The sequence below is a fragment of the Hoplias malabaricus genome, chromosome 17 (assembly GCF_029633855.1).
Source record: "Hoplias malabaricus isolate fHopMal1 chromosome 17, fHopMal1.hap1, whole genome shotgun sequence".
Lineage (NCBI taxonomy): Eukaryota > Metazoa > Chordata > Actinopteri > Characiformes > Erythrinidae > Hoplias > Hoplias malabaricus.
The window spans coordinates 31586321-31611238 of record NC_089816.1 but is presented as its reverse complement, the minus strand read 5'-3'; the positions used below and the strand labels follow the sequence as shown (position 1 = coordinate 31611238).

At 38.8% G+C, this 24918-nt stretch overlaps 1 protein-coding gene across 1 annotated transcript; it reads left to right on the top strand.

Annotated features, from left to right (window-relative positions):
- Positions 1–5542: 5542 nt before the first annotated feature.
- On the top strand, positions 5543–22335 carry tmem129 (transmembrane protein 129, E3 ubiquitin protein ligase). Its single transcript, XM_066649266.1, has 4 exons — positions 5543–5812; positions 10615–11089; positions 11182–11341; positions 19260–22335. The coding sequence occupies exons 1-4, from the start codon at positions 5608–5610 to the stop codon at positions 19509–19511; spliced, it is 1092 nt and encodes a 363-aa protein (XP_066505363.1). The 5' UTR covers positions 5543–5607; the 3' UTR covers positions 19512–22335.
- The last annotated feature ends 2583 nt before the right edge of the window (positions 22336–24918 follow it).

Genomic DNA, 24918 nt, shown 5'->3' with positions numbered 1-24918 from the left:
TTCGTTCGCGACCGACACATCACTAGTCGGCAACCTTTACCACCCAAAGAGCCATTTGGACCCGTTTCACACAGTAAAGAAAACACTCGGAGCCACAAAGTCCTTTTGAAATTCTAAATTAAATAACACTGCATATAACAGGTTTTTTTTTTTTTGCCTTTGTGGTATGTATAAACAAACAATACTGTGTTACATTTATGAAATTAATGAACGACTGCAGAAAAATGAAATAACATTTCTGCATGCAACAAAACATTTTTAACTCCGAAAAAAAGACGTTGGGTTGACGGTTAAGTAAAATAATCAATGTCTATTTGAGTCCTTGTAGTAATGGAAAAAAACGCCGAACTGAAATTATCCACTGGCAGCAAAGAAAAACGCTGTCCTCTCTCTGCGTGACGTCATTATTTCACTGGCGCCGTGCAGTCAACTGTCAAAAAGTTCAAGAAACCACACACTGGCGGGTGTCGCACATTGGAAGTTGTGACGTGTATTAAGAGCGACAAAATATTTTAAATATTAAATATTTTAGCTGTTACAAGATCGACATAATCTTCATAGAATTACATTTTGAAAATGAACGAACTAAAATAAAATACATTTTAATTAAATACTCAGTAATTATTTTCAAAAGCTGAGCCGCATCAGAGGGATCAAAGAGCCGCGGGTTGCCGACCCCTGAACTAGTCAAAAAGACATTTCAGATATCTGAATTCTAGTCTATTTATTTTATATTTAAATATTGCACTGTGGGCACTTTAAAAGAGCAGCTTCCAATTTCGTTGTACTGTGTATGCTGTGTATAATGACAATAAAGGCTTTCTATTCTATTCTATTCTATTCTATTCTAGTCATTGCGTGCTTGGTCCCCCTCATGTGCTTCTGTATGGTTGCCAAGTGTGCTCATGATTTTGGGCTCATTTTTTCTGTAGAATTATAAGTTGCGTTTTCATTCCTACCCTTCCCAACATACATCAAAATTAATCATAATAACACCAGTCGATGCTCCATCAGTGAGAAATTTTTATAAGCCTATTTACATGTCAGGGACTGGGAGAAATGCAGAAAAAATCTACAACGCTGGTTTCTTATTCCGACTTTCTGTTCCACCTTAAATGGTGCAGTAATGTCAATCTGTCGCCAATAGAACATATGAACATGACTTCCATACCGTGGAAATATTGCCCAAAAGTGCAACTACATTTTAGAAACAAACTCAAAACTGCAACCCACTACTACCAATATTTGTAAGTGACTTTACTGAAAATGTCAAACCAAAGTCTCCTATAATATGCAGACCTGGCAACTAGAGGTGGGCGATACCGGGAGTTTTGGTATCGATCTGATACCAAGTAAATACAGGGCCAGTATCATTTATTGATTTTTATGTACTGTTTGTATACATTGCCATTGCTGTATGTTTACATTGCTTCAAGGTTGTATGAAAAGCACAGTTACTGATCTCATTTCATTTAAATTGGCTTTAAAAATATGTATGTAAATTATTTAATAACATTAACTTCTGGCTCAAACTTGGTTGTGGTCCGGTTATCGTGATTCAGTTATGGCTTGCTGGACTAGGGCTGAGTTATTTGAGCCGTGCCTCAGCCGCAACTCTGGGCTGAGAGTTCCCCAGACTCGGGCCAGAACTATCAGCCGAGACAATGCCAACTCCGCGTGCCAGCATGCGTAATACGGCCCAAGTGTGGGCCGATATAATGGGTTGTGTCATGCTCTCAAATGCTCTTAAATGATGACATTTCTATCTATTTTATACTAAATTTATTAAATAGGAATTTATATCATTTAAGGCATTCTTTGTCATTGTAAAATAAATGCACTTTACGTTAACGCATTTCTGTAACTTTCATTTCAAGTATAGTTTATTATCAAAAGGACAATTTTACCACCTATATAGAGGGAACATATATAAATATAGTATTGTTTTAAGGTTTAGTCATCTCTTTATATTCCTAACTTTTTTTTATGAGAATAAAAAATATAGTATGCCAGTGGTGTCCAAACTTTGCATAAGTCTGACAAATAAAAAAAAATATTTAGGGGAAATCTATTTTATTTGATTTATTAGCCTCATTCAGAAAGTCATAATGTCTTGGTTGAAATGACAGCTTTCAAATACCTGACATTCAGCTTTGCTACAACCATTTCAGGATTTCTACAGGTGTAGTGACTGTGATTCCAGAAGTGGAGAATGAGAGTGGAGAAAGAGGCAGAAGCAAGTGAGACTGTAATGTCTCACTGGAAGTCCTGATCAATGTTTTGACCACAAAGACCAAATAAATAAATAAATAAAATCCAAGAAGCCCTTCTTTCATGACTTTTGTAAAATTATGAATCAAATTCTTGAAATCCTTGATGTAAAGTCTAGTTTAAATAGATTTCGCTCCTGTGTGATATTTCCAGCAGATGTTGCAAATGGTTACTCGTTCCAATCCTCTGTTATTCAGACACTTGATTAAGATGTTTTAACACACACTACAACACACAGCACCTCATCAGCTGACAACAGCATGACTGATCGTGTAATGGCTCATTTATTTACAAGGCAGAGAGCCACAGCAGTGGGGCTGAAAAGATGCGGGTTGCCGACACTGGATCTAGTCTATGACCAGGGTAGTTTTAATGTATTAGCTTACTCCATCTTAAATAGCATTCATTAAATCAACAGGTTAAAAAATTATTAAAATTAACTCTTTACTCTAACAAATGACAAATTCTATTCTAGCATCACCCAAAAAGTGCAACAAACATGATGCACGGCCTATAATGTGCAACCTTTTAAAACACATCAATTTATTATTGTATAAATATTTATAAATAATAATCCATTCATTCATTATCTGTAACCCTTATCCAGTTCAGGGTCGCGGTGGGTCCAGAGTCTACCTGGAATCATTGGGCACAAGGCAGGAATACACCCTGGAGGGGGCGCCAGTCCTTCACAGGGCAACACAGACACACACACACCTACGGACACTTTTGAGTCGCCAATCCACCTACCAACGTGTGTTTTTGGACTGTGGGAGGAAACCAGAGCACCCAGAGGAAACCCACACAGACACGGGGAGAACACACCAACTCCTCACAGACAGTCACCTGGAGCAGGAATCGAACCCACAACCTCCAGGCCCCTGGAGCTGTGTGACTGCGTCACTGTGCCGCCCTATTTATAAATATATTTTTATTTAATTTAACCTTTATTTAACCAGGTTAGCCCCAAGGGAGACCTGGTCAAAAATGGCAGCAACACAGAGTTATAACAAATAATACACACAAAAACATATCCAGATAAATACCTTATATTTTATACCTTATCTAATGTATAACATTTACACAGTGGTAGTCTGGACTCAATGGACTTCACCATAGACTTAAAACTGTTCAAGAATAAAATATTTTCAATCTTAAGTGTGTTTTGTAAATTATTCCAGGCAAATGGTGTGGAAAACATGAAAGCTGTTTTTCCCAATTCAGTCCGAACTTTGGGAATAACAAATCACAGCACATCAAGAGGACAAAGATGGTGGGTTCCATGCTTCACATTTAAAAGAAAAGAAAAATGTTTACCAAAAATGGTTTTGTATATAAAAACATAACAATGACTGAGATGCTGTGCACCCAAGGAAGACCAATCCATTTTTTAATATAACACACAATAATGCGCAAGAGGACCACACTTTGTAACAAACCTTAAAGCCCCATGATACACACTATCACATATATGTAGACACCAGTGGCGGAGGCTGGTCTTTCAAGGAGGGGAAGCTCAATTTCGGCCTACATCATAAAATGTGTCGGTTTATTTATACGTAAATTCTACCCTCAGTTCCTTTTTAAGAAAATGATCTGTGACCCTGTCGTACCAACAAGGCGTCTTTTCCAGGGACTTTACTAGTGTCCTCTCAATGGCCAGCAGAGCTAGGCTGCTTAAACGGCCTTGGCCCATGTGAAGTGTGTCCGCCTGTGAGTGCTTTGTGACGGTGGAGGGGCTCAGCAGCACCCGCTGGACAGAAACTGCGATAGAAGTCAGAAAGAGTGATAGAAGTCAGTCTTCAAACACAAGCAGCTACAAAAAAACCCACCAGAAATAGAAGCTCGATTTGTCGCTTTTTAACAAAGAAAATGCTGCTAAGAGGATTAAGAAAGTCTCTGGTTCAACTCAGAACAGAATGAAAATGTAATGCTCCCTCGGATCTTTACACCAAAGGATCGCTGATTCGCTCATTTCACTGTCAATCAAAAAGGGATTCAGCCTCAGACAGATCATCCAATCATCATGCAGAACCTGAGCGTCCGGCCCAGCCGAGGCCAGCCCACTGCCCCATAGACCCCCAGAGACGCTGAGCGTCCGATGGGCGGGACAAAGCCCAGCATTTATCCAATGACTCGTCTCGTTTCGCTGCACTTCGCTGCTTCGCTATTGAACTCTGTGGACGGTCAGCGTCCTCACTGTTTAAAGCACCGTGAAGCTGCGGGAACGATTGAGAGGAAAGCCGCGTCTTTACCAGTGATAAGAAGCTGAATCTGAACAAAAGTTGAGTGCGTTGTAGTGCATATTTATTCAATGACATGTACACACAACAGTATATATTTGATCACTTATTGTTTTACATTTTAGGGGAAGCTGAGCTTCCCTTTCAGTCTTAGAGCGATCGCCACTAGTAGACACTGAGCAGAAGCATTCTGTCACACTTTTGCCCTGTGTCTTGTTCTAAGCTCTGTTTCTGTTTTCTTGATTGCCAAGTGCTCAGGAGCACATAACTGTTTGTTTTATCCCCTGGCTCCACCCTCTCGTCAGTGTCTCCACCTGTGTCTCCTGTAATCCTGCCCCCTCGACATTTATTTCAGGTCTGCTCAATGAGTCCCTATTTAATTTTGTATAAGATGATTTTAAAAGTTGGGAAAACTTAACTGCTGCTATTAAATTGAAACCACACTATGTTTCCACAACATTTTTGATGTCTGATTTTTTGGAGTGTGGATTTCGAATGAGATGACTTTCTGAGTACAAAGCCTAACATTATTCTGGGTTTTGGATTTGTCAGCTGTGTGGCTATATTTTCATGAAAAATAATATCCCTAAAAATTAATTAATATATGTTGAATGGTAGGTAAATATCATACACCTTAATCAAAATCGTATAATTCCATTCCTGTTTCAATGTTTTCAAAACAGCACTTCTTGATTACGTTAATTTGTAAAAAGCAATTTTTTTTATCATCTATTGGAAGAAATATTTCCGTGTAAAGAAATAATTCTTCTTAATTATTACTGTGTAAAATCAAATATGTGAGATGTTTATGTTTCAGGATTGTTGTATAGGTGTTTTGAAATTTGAAAAGAAAAAAAACAAGCGGGGTGGGGAAAAAATCCAAATATTGATTACTAGCTGAGGTCATGTCAGTCCTGTAGTCTGCGAGACTCCTACATGTGCAGCGCTTGTTTGGTAGAAAATTAATATAGCAATTAAAATAGCCATATGTTTACTAATGTGAGTGTCTTTTATTTTGAAAACGCACTTCCTGTTGACGTCTGAAAAAACTAGCTAATGTTATCGCTACTGTGTTCACGTTGCTTGCAAGATTATGGATCGCTCAGATGCAACGTTTAATTTAGTGTATATCGTATTTGTTATCTGTATTGTATTTACACCTAATGAATTTCGCTCGGCGGGTTTGACGATACAAAACCTTTTCTCAGAATGGCTGGGCAGCGAAGACATGTCATTTATTCAGTTCCACACAAGAAGAACAGCTCTAAACGTATTAATCCACTGTTCATTACCTCTGGGTAGGCTAACGTTTACATTCTACTGACATTTAAATTAAATATAATTTTCATTGAGTGCTTGGGAATAGTGCTCCACGATGATATTATTTATTTGTAAAACGAACGAAGCATATATGTGTGGTCTTGTATTTCTCGGACTGCATAACACCAAACCTCAGTATTTTAAAATGTTGTATTCTAATCACACGACTGGGTTCAACGTTTAGATTTGAAACTGATTTTCTCAATCCGACCAGGTCCATTTCTCATCAATTGTAAATGTTCTTGCTGTCCTCTGTTTTTCTAGGTCTCACTCTCACCAGATATATGAGTCTAAGCTGTTCACCTATGTAGTGATACCTTGACAGGAATCAATTATGGAGTTATATTAGCAAAACACCTGAGCACCTGTGACAGGGTAATTTGTAGTTTTAGAAAGTCACAAGTGTGTATCAGGAATTTGAAGTGTGAGAGGAAATCAATATCAATATATATATGTATATATATTGCATGTATATTTATGGCTTGCATAAGGTTAGGTGACATATATATGTAAGAAACAAAGGACTGCTGGAAATTTGTATTCCAGTTAGCAATTGTAACACGTGACACCAAATATTACTAATATGTGTTTTTGTTATATCACTTCAATTTTCACATACACACGTCAGTGTCAACTGGCGTCCCCTCCAGGGTGTATTCCCGCCTTGCGCCCGATGATTCCAGGTAGGCTCTGGACCCCCCGCGACCCTAAATTGGATAAGCGGTTACAGATAATGGATGGATGGACACGTCAGTGTCACTGCAGTGCTGAGAATTATCCACTACACAAATCATATCCGCTCTGTGCTGCCCTTAGAGGAAAGCTTTTATCTAGGGATTGTCAGAAGACCAGAATCAGTGGGTCTGAGTACACTGTAAGAATACCCTATTCATGAAATGATTAATTGTTTTAAAACTAAATCCTTTGTAGTGCACATCGTAGGGCATGCAATAATGGATCCTGCCTTTGATGTAGTGCAGCGTAGGCTGAATTACAAAACTCGGTTGTTTGTTTACATCTTTCATTCAAACTAATGTCTTGTCAGATGTCCACATCCCTGAAAAGATCAGATTTGAGTCACATTAGTGAAAAACTATATAGATATTTGTAGATAGAATTGCGAAGGATATATACACAGTAGTGCTGGGTGGTATGAACAAAAATGTGTAATTTTGTTTTTAATGATTGGGCTTTTATATAGGTTTTTGGTTTGTTCTCCTGCCAGGAGTATGTAGAATATAAAACATTGATGCTTTAAATGAAGGCTTTGATTACTATAGGGTTCAGTTTGTGCCACAAAATTTCACAATACATGAAGGAATCAGTATGCATTTGCTGAAAAACAGTTGCAAAATGTAAAATATTTTTATGGTGCAGACTGCAGCGTATTCAAAAGTATCAAGTCCAAGTTGATTCTTAAGTCTCTTATGGTTGAAAAACATGAATGCCATCTCGACCCAGCGCACATTATTGCATTGCTATGAGTTTAAACATGCACAGTCATTTTTAGAGCACACAACAGTATCAAAACTGATCAGATATATGATCCATTTTAAAGGTATGTTTTAGTGAAAGATGTAGAAGTTTTCTTGGCTGTGTAGCTCAGGCATCTCATGCCTAATGTTTTTCAGTGTTTGAAGAAAAAGAACTATTGTAAATAGGACTTTGGGGAACCAATTTTTTATTAGATTGTTAGAGATTACTGTGCACGGCACGGTGCCTCATGCAGCACATCTGGTGGAAACTAGAAGAAAGCTGCGTTTGCCTTGTGCTTGTGTTTGACTCACGGAACTGTCGAATAATCATGGAGAGTGTTTTGTGGGTGATTTATGCTTTTAATTCGGTAGATTGTGTTGTGCTGCAGACAGCGTAGTAAAAATAAACATCAGTCTGCTAAATTAACCAGATAATTACAAGTGGATATATACAGCCTATGGGCTAGTACTGTATTCCAGCAAAATGTAATCAATAATAATAATTAATAATAAAAAGTATATGTTATAAGCAAATTCAGTTACAAAAGGCTCAGCTCCAGCGGGTGAATTTGCTGCTGCCGTGGCCAGTGCTGATGTCTGTAGTTGCGCGCATGTGCTGAGTTGCGCATGGCATGGTGGGAAATGAACACAGGTCACCAAACAAACACAAAATATATATATTAAGATAATGATAATAATAATTATAAATTACATTGTTACACAAAGATTTCTTATCAATCCCAAATCTTCAGCGTTTTAATCATTGCTCTTAACCCGTTCCTCTTGACTGTCTGTAGTGGGACCATTTCCTTGCTCAGGTGGATTGTTACTGCATTAGTAATGTCGTTCCATCGCTTGCTTTTCCTTTCATATGCAGTGCCTCGAAAAAATGAAGCGATGTCTGATCCTTTGGCTCAATGATTTCACTGCCACTACTTGCTGATAGTGTCAATCCTGACAACCGTAAGCGCAAACATTCTTGGTATTCCATCATGTTTTCTCTGAGGTTATGGAGTAAGTTGCTAGTGTTACTACCAGCGGCAATGACGGTGGCTCCAGAACCTTTACAATATATAGCCTTTTGGCCTGCGTCTGATTTTTCAAAGCCAAAAATCTTCCAACGTGTAAACAGAGCTCCTATCTTGGGCACAAGTTCTTCTTTTGCATTTCCATTCTCACTTTCTTTATACTCAATCTCTGTTTTCTGTTCTTTAATCTACCCTCTCCCAGCTGTTAACTAACAGGCTTTTATGCTACCTAGCTAGCTAATGAGCTGTCACATTAAAAAGAAATGCCACCTAAAAAGTCTCCCATTATATTTAGATTACCTCATTCAGTCCGCTTGTTAAGTGTGACGCTACGCGTGCCGTTTTGCCGTTTCCGGGTCCAATTGCGCTTTTGGTCCCATCTCATACATTCATGTTGAGAGGGATGTTTATGGTTTGAATAAAGCTGAACATCTTAATCAGTTATGTCATCTTGGATCAGGGGTTCTTCAAAAGGAATAAATTAAAAGTGAAGAGAAGCAGACGTATATTTGGCAGCACTGTTTGCACATTCGAAGCACATTCTGATCTGTTTGATCTGTTGTGCGGACTGACTGACCTCCACCTTTGGGGGATAGAGCTGCTGCAGCTCTGTCTCTGGGAGCCGATGAACTGCAGAGAGAGAGCTGTCTCTATGTGTATGAGTCTGTGTGTGTTGTGTATGAGGGTCTGTGTGAGAGTGGCAGTTAAATGTTCCGGAAAGTTCTGCCATTCATTTCCTATGAGGGGACCATGTCCTGTTTGAACGGGCGCTGTATGAAAACTGTACCCCACATTGCTAATCTAATCACTTTTTATGAGAAGGAACCCTTTGTTGGTAGGGTTGGTGTAAGACTGTGCTGACTGAGCAAGAATTGTTTGTGTTATGGCAATGTAAACACACACAAACATTTTTAAAAAAGGTGCGCTCACACAGTCAAAAATTGAAGTCTATGGGGCCTGGGACCCTCTCTAGTGCTGAACAAACACTCGTAACTCAAAAACTCTACTGTGATGTGCTTTCAGATTTATGTGTTAGAAAGGGAAATTTTCTAGTTTCTAGTCACAAGTTTCTATGTGAAAGTATAAGGATTTTAGAAGAAAACGTTTGGATGCACATGGTCCTCCAGAATGGTTTGGTAGTCCTTGGCAGTGACGCGCCCATCTAGCACAAGTGTTGGGCCAAGGGAATGCCGTGATATGGCAGCCCAAACCATCACTGATCCACCCCCATGCTTCACTCTGGGCATGCAGCAGTCTGGGTGGTACGCTTCTTTGGGCCTTCCCACACCGTAACTCTCCCGAATGTGGGGAAAACAGTAAAGGTGGACTCATCAGAGAACAATACAAATTTCACATTGTCCACAGCCCAAGATTTGCGCTCCTTGCACCATTGAAACCAATGTTTGGTATTGGCAACTTTGTTCTTTGAATCTTATTTTTTTTTTCAATACAGTCCTAGCTCCTTTTTTATGTTTTTTATTTTCCTTTTAAATGCACAGATTTTTTTAATATGAGATTTTTTAATGCTCATATATTTATTTAATGCACACATTTTATAATGTGCACATATATTTGATGTGCATCTTTATATTTAAATGTGCAAATATGCAAAATATTCAAAATATGCTTTGTTTTGATGTGCATGTTTCTTTTAATGTGCCTCAATTTTTGTGCATCCATATATTTTTAATGTGTGTCTATGTCACACATGGGCAGTACATATTTTAACATGTAGTTTTCATGTGCATCTATTTTTTTAATGTGCATCTATACATTTTTAATGTGCATGTGCCCTTCAGGGCCACTGTACAAAATATTTAGTTCTCATGCAGATGGTAAAATAGAAGAAGTAGAAATGAGGAACCCTGAAATATTTATCTTTCTGTGCACCTATGTCAGTCATTACTGACTACCAAATAGTGCCATACACCCTACATAGTGCTACCCAGTGTAGTAGTTTAACAAAAAGACATGAAATGGCCGAATATAAGATTTTAATCTTATTAATAAGCATTTACACCTCCTCATGTGACTATTTTCTGAATTGTATCATGAAAAAAGTTTAGCCACATGCAATTCATCTAACAATATGCTTTAATTACCTCATTAAGGTATTACCTAATTACCTTACTATACATTTGTGCTACACTGTGAAGCCAGTTAATCTTTTAATTTTTGTTAATGACTTTTTAAAGTATTGTAAGCATTTATTAAGTATTTTTTCATATATTTTGCATGTGCTTTTATGTGTTCAGCTACTTATGTTATCTTTTGCAGGTTACTACATAGGAATGTGTTTTGCTGCACCAGAAGAAAATCTTTTGTACATCCATCAAGCAAGTCAGGGATGGCAAATTTATTTTGGACTGTCGATGGCATTTCTGCTTTTGAGCTTTGCTCTAGTGTTCTATTGGGCTAAAAACCAATGGTCAAATCATCCGATATCTAAGACCCTTGCCATATATGCATTACCACAGTGCAGCTGGAGGGCTGTTGCATCATCTGTCAACACAGAATTTCGCCGGATTGAAAAGTTTGCAACAGGGCCACCTGATGCCAGAGTGATTGTCACTGACACTTGGGTGATAAAGGCTACAGTTTACCGCTTGCATATTATTCTACAGCAGGATGCACACTTAACTGTGATAGACTCAAGGCAACATGACCTCTCTCCTGATTCAAACGCTCCCTTTCAGATACTTACGATTATGGTTGGCAGCCTTAATCCCCAAGTCAAAAATTTTGATATAAGGTACATGTACACAGTAGCAAGACTTCAGCTTTTTTCATTCTCATTCTGAGTCTTATTCAAATGCATAATTAATTATCTCTTGTTTTCTCCAGAATGTATTCAACAGAGTATGCAGAGTTACGTGAGAAATTGAATTCCCCAATCAGAAATGCTACCAATGTCGTTGTCCATTTGACTCTGAGTGAGCTCTTCTTGCAGACCTTTATATCTCAAGTGGAGATGAATCAGATATACAGATATACAGGTGCACAGGTGAGATATGTCTTGTTTCTGTGTATATTAGTTTGCTTGCTTTTTTAATGTGGTAGTGAATTAATCAGTGGACAGGACACTGCCTGCAGGATGCTGTTGGCTGGATATTTTGGGTTTGTGGCCTACTCTCAGTCCAGAAGTGACACAGCAATGAGGGCTTTAAAAATGGCAGCAGCATTACTTTGTCTGATCGTTTCATATCAGCACAATACACAATAACACACTATCAACACATTAGTGTCATTTCAGCACTATGAACGATCCAGTACAAATATCATACTTGCTATGCTGTAGAACATAAGAGAAGAGCAGGGTGAAAGGGGGCAAAACTGCAGAGCAACAAAAGAATAATAAATCTGTAGTGTGGTACTTATGACAACTGGCACGTTATAATCATCTTCTTGTAGTTTTATTTATTTTAAAAAATTAGAATATCTTTATTTGCTGAGTGAAAATTTCAGGGGGAGTTATAGCATTGAACATATTATGAAGCTCAAACACAGACACTTTCATGAAGAAAATTATCTACTGCGGTGCAGCTTATGGCTCAAATATGCCCCAGTGTGCCAGTGTGTGTTTGTAAGTTTTCGTGACAGTGAGGGAGAAGAAGGGATAGGGGTAAGAGTGAAAGTAATAGTTTCATTTTAATTTGTCTTTAATGATTAATTATTCCAGAGTAATTATGTAAAAGTTACACTTTAAAATAAGAACCGTTCCTGTGTAGTAGGAATGTAAGTATTGTGAAATTACAGAAATGTATAATGGATATAATTAGCTTACCATGTTACAACACAGTTATTCTTCAGTAATTATGCAAAAGTTACACTTTGAATTAAGTGGACAGTTCCTGTGTAGGTACTGTGTAATAATTGAGTGGTAATATAGACATTGCTTAAGGGTAATAATGCATTTTCATAAATGATACACTGAAATAATGGACATCCACTGAAATCACATTACAGAATGGTTTAAAGCTGAAACTGGTTACAATATCTCGTCAATAACATAAATATTAGTTAAATGTTAGAAACTAGATCACCAACCACCACAACAATAACTCTACAGTGCATTTCCCCACCTAGTCTATGTTGGCCTTATCCACAACCAGCAATAATAAATAGTGAACAGGCTATGTACATAAATGTTATACTGTTTATAAATATATATTTGACAGCATGGGAACCTGACCTCAAACTGCCTCCTGAAAAGAGCTGTGCCCATTCTGAGGAGAGTGTAAAACGCTTTACGTGTCTTAAAGTACTAAAACAACAAAAAGTGCTCTCTAGAACTGAATCAATGAACCTGTGACACAAATGGAAAGTAACAGTTTTACATTAAGCTTTTTTCCCATTTTAACACATTGTAAGGAAACAGCTTAAATTTATTTCTTTCCATTTGCGTCAAAGTTTTATTGTTTCAGCAATAGGGAGCATGTATGATCAGTAGTGATTTAAAAAATGTTAGTGTTCCTAGGTCATTTTTTAGTACATTAAGCCATGTTAAGCTCAAGTTAAGCACTTTAGACTCTCCCTTTGAATGGTGCAGACCTCAGGGCTTCTGAAGCTAAAGCTCACTTCACTCAGGAATATTTATGGCCATATTCTTTGAGGTTAACCACATTTAATGTGAGGTTCACTTTGTCCACTTTTGTGAACTTTTTTTTCCGTTGGGTTAAGGTTAACTTGAAAGTGGTTGGGAAGAACTACAACTCGAGTTGTCACAAAGTGGTAGGCCGTATAAAATGACAGAGCAGGGTCAGCAGATGCTGAGACACGTAGTGTGCAGAGTATGCAGAGTCAGTTGCTTCTGACCTACAAACTTCATTTGGCCTTCAGATTAGCTCAAGAACAGTGCGTAGAGAGCTTCTTGGAATGGGATTCTATGGCCGAGCAGCGGCATCCAAGCTTTACATCACCAGGAAATGCCAAGCATCGGATGCAGTGGTGTAAAGCTCACTGCTACTGGAATCTAGAGCAGTGGAGACGTGCTCTCTGGAGTGATGTATCATTCTTCCTCTGGAAAGCCAATGGAAAAGTCTGGGTTTGGTGGTTGCCAGGGGAATGGTACTTGTCTGACTGTATTGTGCAAAGTGGAAGTTTTGGTGGGGTGGGGGTGGTTTCATGAGTTAGGCTCAGAATATGTAAGGCTCTGATAGTGTGCGGGAGATGGGGCGCATACCAGTAAATCTCGCCTGACCTAGTGCAACATCCGGAAGGTTTTGCCATAATACCTCATCATGTTCTAGGTATTCAGGGCGGCATGGTAGCGCAGCAGGTAGTGTCACAGTCACACAGTTCCAGGGACCTGGAGGTTGTGGGTTTGAGTTCCGCTCCGTGTGACTGTCTGTGAGGAGTTTTTGGTGTGTTCTCCCCGTGTCCGTGTGGGTTTCCTCCGGGTGCTCTGGTTTTCTCCCACAGTCCAAAAACACATGTTGGTAGGTGGATTGGCGACTCAAAAGTGTCCGTAGGTGTAAGTGAATGTGTGTGTGTTGCCCTGTGAAGGACTGGCACACCCTCCAGGGTGTATTCCCGCCTTGCGCTCAATGATTCCAGGTAGGCTCTGGACCTACTGCAACCCTGAACTGGATAAGCGGTTACAGATAATGAATGATTGAGTACTAGGTATTCCTACACACTACATTACGTTGCATACAAATAACAACCTCTGGCAAAAATTAAGGAATCACTACTATTACAACCCCTATTCCAATGAACTTGGGATGTTGTCTAAAACACAGATAAAAACAGAATATGATGATTTGCAAATCCCTTTCATTGTTTTTTTGCAAATATTCACTCATTTTGAATTTGAGGCCTGCAACACGTTCCAAGGGAGTTGGGACAGGGGCAACAAAAGACTGTGAAAGTTGAGGAATGCTCAAAAAAACACCTGTTTGGAACATTCCACAGGTGAACAGGTTCATTGGAAATAGGTGAGTGTCATGATTGGGTATAAAGGGAGCATCCCAGAAGGGCTCAGTCGTTCACAAGCAAGGATGTGATGAGGTTCACCATTCTGTGAACAACTGCGTGAGCAAATCGTCCAACAGCTTAAGAAAAATGCTTCTCAACGTACAATTGCAAGGAATTTAGGGATTTTATCATCTACAGTCCATAATATCATCAAAAGAGTCAGAGAATCTGGAGAAATGTCTGCAAGTAAGGCAGAAACCTGTAACCTTCGATCCCTCATGGCAGATGAATGTTTTATTGATTTCTAATAAAAGAAATTTGAGTTTTTGGGACTTTAATACTTAGAATTTAGATGGTCAACTTCAGAGACATTTGCCATTCCACCAAATCAGATTGGAATCTGATAAAACACCCAGAGAGTGTCGTAAAATTATTTGATATTACATTTAATAAACCAATTATATGATAAAACAAGTCCTTGGTTATTTGTTTGTATGTGAACCTTTCTTGTACTGAATTATTACTTTTGGGTCAGATTCAGTTTCAGAGCAAAGAACCTACAGAGGATCAATGAGCATAATAATTCATTAATACTAATGAACTAATTTTGCTATATTATGTGTAATGTCGCTCAGCATTATAGCCTACTTGTCCAAGCTGACACTGGACAGGTAAAGACACTACATATTACTTAATGGCTCCCAACCATGGAGCTTAACAAAATGAATTAAATAATTAATTATTAATAAAATGATAGTAAATTATCACTCTGCTACATCGGTGAATAGTTTGTCGCTCCATTTACAAGTGCAAAACTCTACCATGCAAAGTGACAGCCATATATCAACAACACCCAGAAATGCCTCCGGCTTCTCTGGGCCCAAGCTCATCTGAGATGGACTGACGCAAAGTTGAAAAGTGTGTACTGTGGTCTGATGAGTAATTGTTTTTGGAAATTATGAACATTGTGTCCTCCGGACCAAAGAGGAAAAGGATTGTCCGGATTGTTATCAGCACAAAGTTCAAAAGCCAGCATCTCTGATGGTATGGGGGTGTGTTAGTATCCATCCAGAATGTGGGGAGACGAAGCGTAGATACGGCTTAACTTAGCACGAATTTCGATGTCTGCTATTTACACTAATGGTAACTTGCTAAAGCTACAATGTGCTAATCTTAAAAGCTCACTATAAAATAGCAAAAATGGAGTCAGTTCTTTTTGGAGATTTTGGATCCTCGAGTGGTGGTTTCTTTTTGCTGATGCTGGACTTTTGCTGTTGTGGTTGACTCTGTAATTGCTGTTGTTGACTCCTCTCTCACTCACTGTTCTCTCCGACTGACTCTCCGCTTGACTCAACTCTGATTCTGACTGACTGGAAAACAACTGGACAACTACTGCTGCATGACCCTTTTTCAAGAGTTCTAAGTTTCTGTCTCAAGGGAGGAGTCTGTGCACCGATTTAACCCTGGGGGTTTGGCAGAGCCGCAGGTGATTGGCCCAGAGTTTTTCAGTCACAGCTTAGTCCTAAAGTCCTGCCCTCTGGATTTGGTGAGAATTTTAGACTAAGGGATTTGTCAGGCTGACTTGCTAGTACCATGATCCTGTAAGATTTTTGTGATAAAAATCTTAATCACTTTATATTTCTCTTGGTGGGTTATCCCACATGTCATTGCACACAGCATATAAAAAAACTTTTTTAACTCAAATATAGGATAATACATGAAATACGAGAAAGGATTTCTTTAAAACCAAGCAATTAGAACTCTATCCATTCACGTGATTTAGAATACATTTCTCCTGTCTTGGATTGCTGACTGGGTCATTGATCTTATTAAAAAAATATTAACACTTGGTAGTTGAATACTTTTTTTATTTTTTTTTGCATTTTTATAGCAGAGCTACGGCAATAAACACAAGGGCAGAAACAGCAAATTCCAACTTATAATCTTGATGAGTTACTCAGTGACTCAGTGAGTTATTTTCTTATGGTTATATAACCTTAATTTAAAAGACTTACTCATATTACAACAGAGGAGATATATGCAAAGAAAGGTATACATGAATTGCATCAGTGCAGGAACAAAGGGAATTCTTCACGTAGCATTGTCTCTCAGGGTGCATACTGGAGGGCGCTCTCGTTCCAAGTGTGTATGTAAAAAGACTTGAACAAGTCTTTTTAAATATGCTGGTGGACCTCTTGGCTCTTAGGTTGTCTCAGGTGTATCTCGAGGTGTGAGAAAAGAGCTCTGAGATTTTATTCAAAGTGTTAGGGGAATGTCTCCCCTAGACTTTGATCTTGGAAGGAAGCAGACAGTGATTTGACCAAAGGAGTCTGCCCCCTCAAGATGAAAGAGATCCTGATCAGATCAGTCCTAAATCCATTACAATTAGCAAGAAAACGACACAGACGATTATTCTCTCCTTACATATCCTGATTGTTTCTTAGGTTTTGCATTTTCTAGGCGGTACTGGTAACAAGAGGTGATGCCTTCACCCCACTGAAGTTGCACAGTTAGTCCAGCTCTTCCAGGATGGCACCTCCAGTTTCAAGAGCATGGAGGGATACCAGAAAATGGGTTGTTACACAAAGAGAGCTGGAGAGGGCCCTAAAAATCATCAAACTTAACATCTGCTCCTTTGTGCAACAAGCAGCACAAAATTACCTCCATACAAAATTACCTCCTGCAGGCTACTGGTGTGTGTGATCAAGCTGTCAGAAACAGATGAGGGTGACAAGAGGGCCCTCTACTGGGACCTGTGCCCACAGCCCAGCACCACCAGAATTGGCAGGTCCACAATTGTGGCCCGGTTCTCTTCACAGATTAGAGCAGATTCTCACTGAGCACATGTGACATATATGAAAAAGCCAATGGTTATGGAGTGAGATCATTTTGCGAGAGTGCAAAAACGACACTAAATCGAGCAAGTCAGACTCAACGAGCGCACAGAATCAAGAAAACCAAGCCAAAACAGCGACAGCAAGAGTAGAAAAACAAGCACTGTGCTCACTTCCTGTATCTCCGCGCTTGTTTCACTGTTTTCAGTGCACGTTACAGTTTTTTGCGCTCGCTTCTCAAAAGTCTGCTCACTTCTCAGTTTTAACAGGAAATGTGTCACAGATTCAAGACCTGGTAACCGATTCCTCAGAGCGTGTGCTGGACAGCTAGTCCATGACTTTACAGATATTTTCAACATGTCACTGGCCCAGGCTGTTGTTCCCACATTCTGAAAGACATCCACCATTGTAACGGTGCCTAAATGACCAGCTGCGGCATGTCCAAATGACTTCCGCCCTGTTGCACCCCCAACAGTTTGCATACCCCACAAACAGATCAACTGAGAATGCAATTTCTACTGCCCTCACCCATCAGGACAACAGGACGATATATGTACGTATTTTGTTCCTTTAATTCAGCTGCGGTTTCAACACAGTTGTTCGCACCAGGCTGGTCATCAAGCTCAGTGTCCTGGTTATCAGCACCCACCTGTGTAACTGGGTCTTGGACTTCCTAACAGACCCCAGTCATGAGGTTGGGCAATCACATGTCCTCCAGCCTCACTCTGAAAACTGGTGTGCCACAAGGCTGTGTGTTGAGCCCTCTGCTCTTCTCCTTGTTTACACAAGATTGTGCCCCGCAGATGCAAAGTCATCATTAAGTGTGTAGATGACACCACTGTGACCGGACGCATCAGTGATGATGATGAAACAGCCTACAGGGAGGAGATCCTGGACCTGGCTGTCTGGTGTTCCACCAAGAACCTCTCACTCAACATCAGCAAAACCAAAGAGCTCATTATGGACTACAGGAAAACCAAGCGCTGCACACACTCTCCTTCAAATAAATGGAAAGTGCGTGTTTCCAACTTCAATTGCCTAGGTGTTCACATCCCTTTCATTGATACACACAGCACATCCCATCTGGTTAAAAAGTGCATCAACCTCTTCTTGAGGTGATTGAGGAAGGACAGTCTCTCTCCTCAGATCCTCACAACTTTTTACCACTGCACCATCGAGAGTGTCCTGACCAACTGTTTAACAGTATACTATGGCGGCTTCACTGTGGCTGCCTGTAAGGCTCTGCAGAAGGTGGTGAATAATGCCCAGCGCATTATTGCTGTACAGCACCCTGCCATTGGCGACATTCACCACTAGCGCTTCCTGCGCACAGCCCACAGCATCATCAGGGACTCCTCCCACCCCAACCACACACTATACATCCTCCTACCATCTGAAAGGAGGTATAGGAACATTAGTGCCAGAACCAGTCGGCTCAGGTCCAGCTTCTTTCCCTTCACCATCACCCTGCTGAGCTCCATAATAAACCGATAATCACTACTGACCAGAAACTCAACTGTCCATACACCGGCACATACTGTAAAACCTAGATTTATTTATTTAGCATTCACATATACAATACATGTATCAATACACACACATTTTTAAATAAGAAAAATGTATTTTATAAATAACAAATAATGTATAAAAAGTAATACGGCAATATCAAAAAACAGCAATGCCTTCACAGCAAGATAAACAAGTCAACTGAATGCTTGCTGGGCTACCTAGTGACGGGTGGCATAAGCTCACTCTGTCGTAACTCAGATCTCTGCTTGCATCATAAAACAAAACATCGACAGAACAATGGCTTGTATTTTTCACTCGTAAGTCAATGTTTCACTGTACATGTTTAGTGTCTCATATCTTGTGTATTTTATGTATTATACATATATAGTTTATATTATGCATTGTATACTTCACACACACACACACATATATATAATGCTGAAATCCTGGTACATTGCCCAAGAAACAAGTGCCCACTGCACACATCAAGTTTATCCTAATTAGTAGTTTATATTTATTGTCTTAAATGTGTGTTAAACAATCAAAGTTTACATAGAGCTATTATACCATTTTTTTCTTTCTACTTCACATAAAACTGGGGAATACTTGATGTTTAAATTATTCCTAAGTTAACCAAAATTTATTCTCTGATTTTTGTCTCAGGAATTGGAGCCCTGTATTGGATGCATGCAAGTGAACGCCAACATAAAGCTTGTTCGATCCTGTCAAGATGATAGCGCTGATGGTGAATGCCAGCAGTGTTACTGCCGCCCCATGTGGTGCCTTAATTGTATGGGCAAATGGTTTGCCAGCCGCCAGGACCAGGCCCGACCAGAGACATGGCTTAGCAGCAGAGTTCCATGTCCCACTTGTAGAGCTAGGTTCTGTATTTTAGATGTTTGTCTTGTTGAATGAATTCATTTTTATAATAAAGATTTAAAGATCCCTGGCAGTAATGCATATATATATGTCAAATAATTCAGATTCATTTTAAAATCCAAAAATGTTTATCCTCTTTAAAATATAATGTTCTAGCAATATCAAATTCTATCATTTGCTGTATTTTAACTTTTTTTTTTTTGACCTGTAAATGATTGGTAAACGACTGATCAGTATATACTTGAGAAACCAGTACCAAAAATTTGAATAAATATAAAATAGTCTTGTGTATGAGATGTTTTTAATGAAAATTTTGTAATATCATTTTAATATCTGAACTAAAACGAACGTGTGCATGAATTTAGTTCTGGTCCCTTGCAGTATGTTCTCAAGTGAAATTTATTGGTTTTCCAGGTCTTTTATAATAGACTCAGAGTAATTATCTTTGCAAAAGGAGGGAGCACAAAGTATTATTAAATTAACTGGTGCGTCACACCAGTGTATTTCAATGAATTAGAATATCATCAAGATTTTAATTCATTTCAATAATTAAATTCAAAAAGCTAAACTCGTGTATAGATGCTTTACAAACAGAGGGATCTATTTCAAGTGTTTATTTATTTTAATGCTGATGATTATGGCTTACAGCCATTGAAAACCCAACAGTCATTATCTCAAAAAATTATCAACACATGCAAAGGTTTCCAAAGCCTTTCAAATGGTCCCTTAGTCTGGTTCAGTAGGCTACACAAGGGGAAGACTGCTGACTTGACAGATGTCCAGAAGGCAATCATTGATACCCTCCTGCTGTATCCAAGCATATTAATGGAAAGTTGAGCGGAAGCAAAATATGTGGTAGGAAAAGGTGCACAGGCAACAGGGATGACTGCAGCCTTGAAAGGATTGTCAAGAATAGGCTGTTCAAAAATTTGGGGGTGATTCACAAGGAGTGGACTGCTGCTGGAGTCAGTTCTTAAAGAGCCACAACACACAGATCCAGGACATGAACTGCCGCAATTCATGATGCAAGAAGCGTCTTACCTGGGCCAAGGAGAAAGGACTGGACTGTTGCTCAGTGTCCAAATTCTTGTTTTCAGATTAAAGTCAAAGTCAAAAGTTTAGAGGCACACAATCCCAGCTGCTTGAGTCTAGTGTGAAGTTTCCACAATCAGCAATGATAGTTTGAGGAGCCATGTCATCTGCCATCTGTAAATTTGTCGTATATAATATCCTAATCATCAAAACTTTAAAAGAAATGAAGGCTTGAAATATATCACTCTGTAACGAATCTATATAACATAAGCATACCTTACTTTACTATAATGTATACTGTATGTGATCAGCTACCTAGCAAGTTTAGGTGCATTATTTGATGGTAAACGTTTTAAATACATACCTGTCAGAATTAGACTGAAAAGACCATAAAATGAAAATTCCATGGTGACTTTCACACCATTATTAGATATTTATTTTCTTTTATGACCAACTATTGTTAGGCTACTTAGTATGTGTTATGGCAAAAACTAAAAATATTCTTTAAGTATCACCAGGAAGGAAGACTGATGTTCAAAGAATTCTTTGGGGAGACCAGAGGAATAAAGACACTCAGTTAAAGATTCTCTCTTATCTCTCATTTATTAAACAAATCATGCAGTATATATATATGACCCCAGTCACGTACACCATCATGCGTTATTACATCAACCCAAACATTCCCTTATTGGTGGATCCTAGTTTATTACTGTCAGGAGAACAGGTTGCAGGTGAGGGGTGTCTTTCAGTTTGTTGACTCCCTTCTTCCACTCTATTTAGTCTCCCCAACTACTCTTAGAATTGCTCTTTTAAGCACTTTCCCACAGTCTCCGCTATCTCCTAGGTCACAGTAACACAACACAATGTAACAAGAATTTATCAAGATTAATCAATACCATTCCCTGAATATATTGTATCATTAATATAAATCATTCGTAATCATTAACCATTACTCATTAGTGTTAATCTGCATTTTTCCATCACATTATGGAGTTCATTCAATCCATATATTCATGTGTTTAGAGAACACTGGATGCAGTATGTGGTTTAGCATTATCTTGCTTAAATGTGCATGGCATTCTCTGAATGTGACCTTGTCCAGATGGGAGCACATGTTGTTCTAATACTGTTCAGCATTGATAGCGCAATTCCAGATGTATACCCTACCAGTGTCATTAATTCAACCCAATACTATCAGAAGTGTAGGCTTTTGAACTGTGTGCTGATTAGCTGGATGGTCCCTCTCTTCTTGAGTCCATGGTTTCCAAATTTTGATAAATCTCACCACAGAACAGTTTTACATTTTGGCTTAGTCCATTGTATATGTGCTTTGGACCAGAGAAGATGGTGTTTTTTCTGGATTATGTTGACATATAGTTTCTCCTTTGCATGATTCAGCTTTAAAGGAAAATCCATAAGATATTTACCGTACTTACTAATAACACGCCCAGGGCGTGTGGTAATAGATTAATGAAACAGACTAAGTTGAAGCACTGGCATCCTTGATAGCAGTGTATTCTCTTTGAAAAGTGCCCAGTCTGGAACAGATCTCTACTGGAATTTCAACCCGAGAGCCTGCCTTCTGTCCAATCACATTATAGTTCCACCCCACCAGGTTGCCAGGACCACAGACATAGTGTCTTGCAGCTATAAAGTGAACAAGTGAACAGAGATCAATTTAGATTTTCCTAGACCCAAAATCCTCAGTGCCCTTCTAAAACTTTCCATGACCAGAGACTGTGTAAAATGAGAGGAAGTGCCTTTTACTTAAGTAGTTAAATATTTAGTGACATGATGTGCAACTGGTTTGTGTGTTTAAAATGGATAAAGTGGAATAAAGTTTCTTCAAAAAGTTTCAAAAGCTTCAACGTCTTCATCTTCAACTGTTAAGTTGGAATTCAAGAAGTTAGCTAATAATGTCTATAAGACTTGTAATTTGTACATGCTTCATGTGAGTATTATGGATTGCTTCTTTAACTTACATTTGTGGATTGCACAGCAAACTGTGTTCACAGACAGTGTTTGTGAATGTAGAAACCCAGTTACCTGTCACTCATGAGAAATTGTATTAAGTGTTTTTATAAACAGACATCTGAAGAACTTCTTAGTAGTTCTTTATCAATTTCATATTGGTATGAAGGCTGCTCAAATGTGGATCAGTTCATGTTTTAATAGTCTTTTATTCTTTCTTTAATACTGTAGTCTTAAATTTCACATGGTTTTCACATTCATATGGAATGAAGAAAAGCGTAGAAAACTGCTTTGGATGGAACAGACGGACATTTCCTTCTGGTCAACGAGACCGAAGAATTGTCCTTTTGCACTTGCAGGTCAGTTTAGGAACATGAGCTGTTCAGATTGATGTCAGATACAGGTCACGTTAAATAGTTAGTGTCAGCTGGGCCACTTATACCTGCTGTGTGAATGAATAGAATAGAATAGCTTTTTCTGCCCAAAGTACTGCAGTAATTGTAGTGAATTGATGTTTATGTCTTTTCCTGATGTTATGACTGTGTATTTTGCAGATAACTGTATATAATTCGTTAATAGTTTTAATTTAACTAATAGTTAGCTCTGTTTTGTTTTTCTACCAGTTAATGGATATTCAAAAACTCATTGTAAAGGCAGCAGATACTTGTGTACCTACTCAAAGAAATTTGCTGCTAAGAGGTAATTACCGCTTGTAGAAAAAAATGGGACGTCTCTCAAAGACTGATGAAAAATGGAAAAGACTACTAAAGCAAGCACTAGCAAGATACAGTGATGTACAGTGGATACAGCAGAGCTGGACTGAACATCGACTAATAGAAAAACACAGCATATATAGATTGAAAATACCACATTCCCATAAGCGCCTCCTGTGAAGGATGTGATGTCAGTTGTGTCTGAATATATATGCAAATACCACTCTAGTTCTAACTATAATGAACTTAGTAGAAATTGAGTTCTGTCAGATTCATGTTTAGACTAGTTCCCTTTGTCTGTGATGGTTGTTGAAACTCAGTTATATTTGGGTCCATGCTGTAATTTCTTACACACTAGACCCCCCCAGGTTAAATGTTATCCCCCTAATCATACATCTCTAGTGATGGCCCTATTGCTAGCTTTTCACCGGGGTCATCAGGTAGCCACCTTAGTGTTTTTTTTATTAAGCCTCAGGAAGGCTCAACAGTCCAAGACCAACCCCTGTCCAAGCTAGCTATACCATACTCCATGGTGCTTTTCCACCGCATGGGTCCAGCTCTACACAACTTAGCACGGTCGCAAAACCCCAGCTCGTAAAATAATCACTGGCTTTGAAAACTACAACAACACCAGTGGTAAAGTTAGGTGTTGTTTACTTATCATGTATTCGTGGTTGTTTTTTGGACTGAACCTGGCTCTGCGCCTCAGTTCTCACAGATCAGATTTACTTGTTGCACATTCAGCTTTCACAGGAAATGTTCATCTGCCATTAGCCCAAGGAGCATATAAACCTCTTCAAAACCCCTCAAAGTAATGTTACGAGCTGCTGTTATGAATCTGATAAAAATAAATATGTGAAAGCTGCTGTAACTTAAGAGATTTAACAAGCCATGGTTTGCTAGATTTGAATGAGTTTTGCATTTCGTGGTGATAGACATGTCCAATCAGCACTCTGTAGGGTTTACACGTCACCGTTTAGTACCTACTCGGCAAGGTTGGAACCCAGAGTGAGCTGGGACTGAAAACTGAAAACCAGGTACCAGACTTGGCCAGCAGAAAAGCAAAAAAGCCATGCATAGTCGAGTAGATTCATGTAGATTCCATATGCAGTGGAAAAGCACCATTCAAGTCCCACTGGAACCATTATTGCATGTTCAGTGCCACCAGTTACATGTGGACTTTATGCAGTATATGAACTGCTTGTACTATCAACAACCCTGAAAATCAGACTGGCCACCCTTGCAACTAAGGCTGTACCAGACGTGTCATTGATAATGCAATGCAACAGTTCTGTGTTAACTTTACGTGATGCAGCACTAACAAACACTGTAACACAATATCATAATATCTAATGCTAATTCATAAGAACATTGTATATACAACTAATACTGCACATGCTAATATTGCACTATAAATGCCCTCTCAAATATTGAGATTTTTTTTTGGACACTCAGAAAAAATATAGAAAAGTTTTAGATAAGCAATAAACATTCATAATGTTAAACCTTCATAGGCTATGCTAATTGGCAGACCCAAACCCTCATATGACCTTTAATAATGTATGATAAAAAGGGATTAAAATATGGAGTGTATTAATACTACTGGGATGTAAATAAGAACTGAGAACTAAGAGTGGTACATATTTCTCAAGAATGGACTGTATTGGCATTTCAACCCTGAAAAACAGCTTGAGAGCCTTCCAGAATCACATAAGGATGAGCTTTTC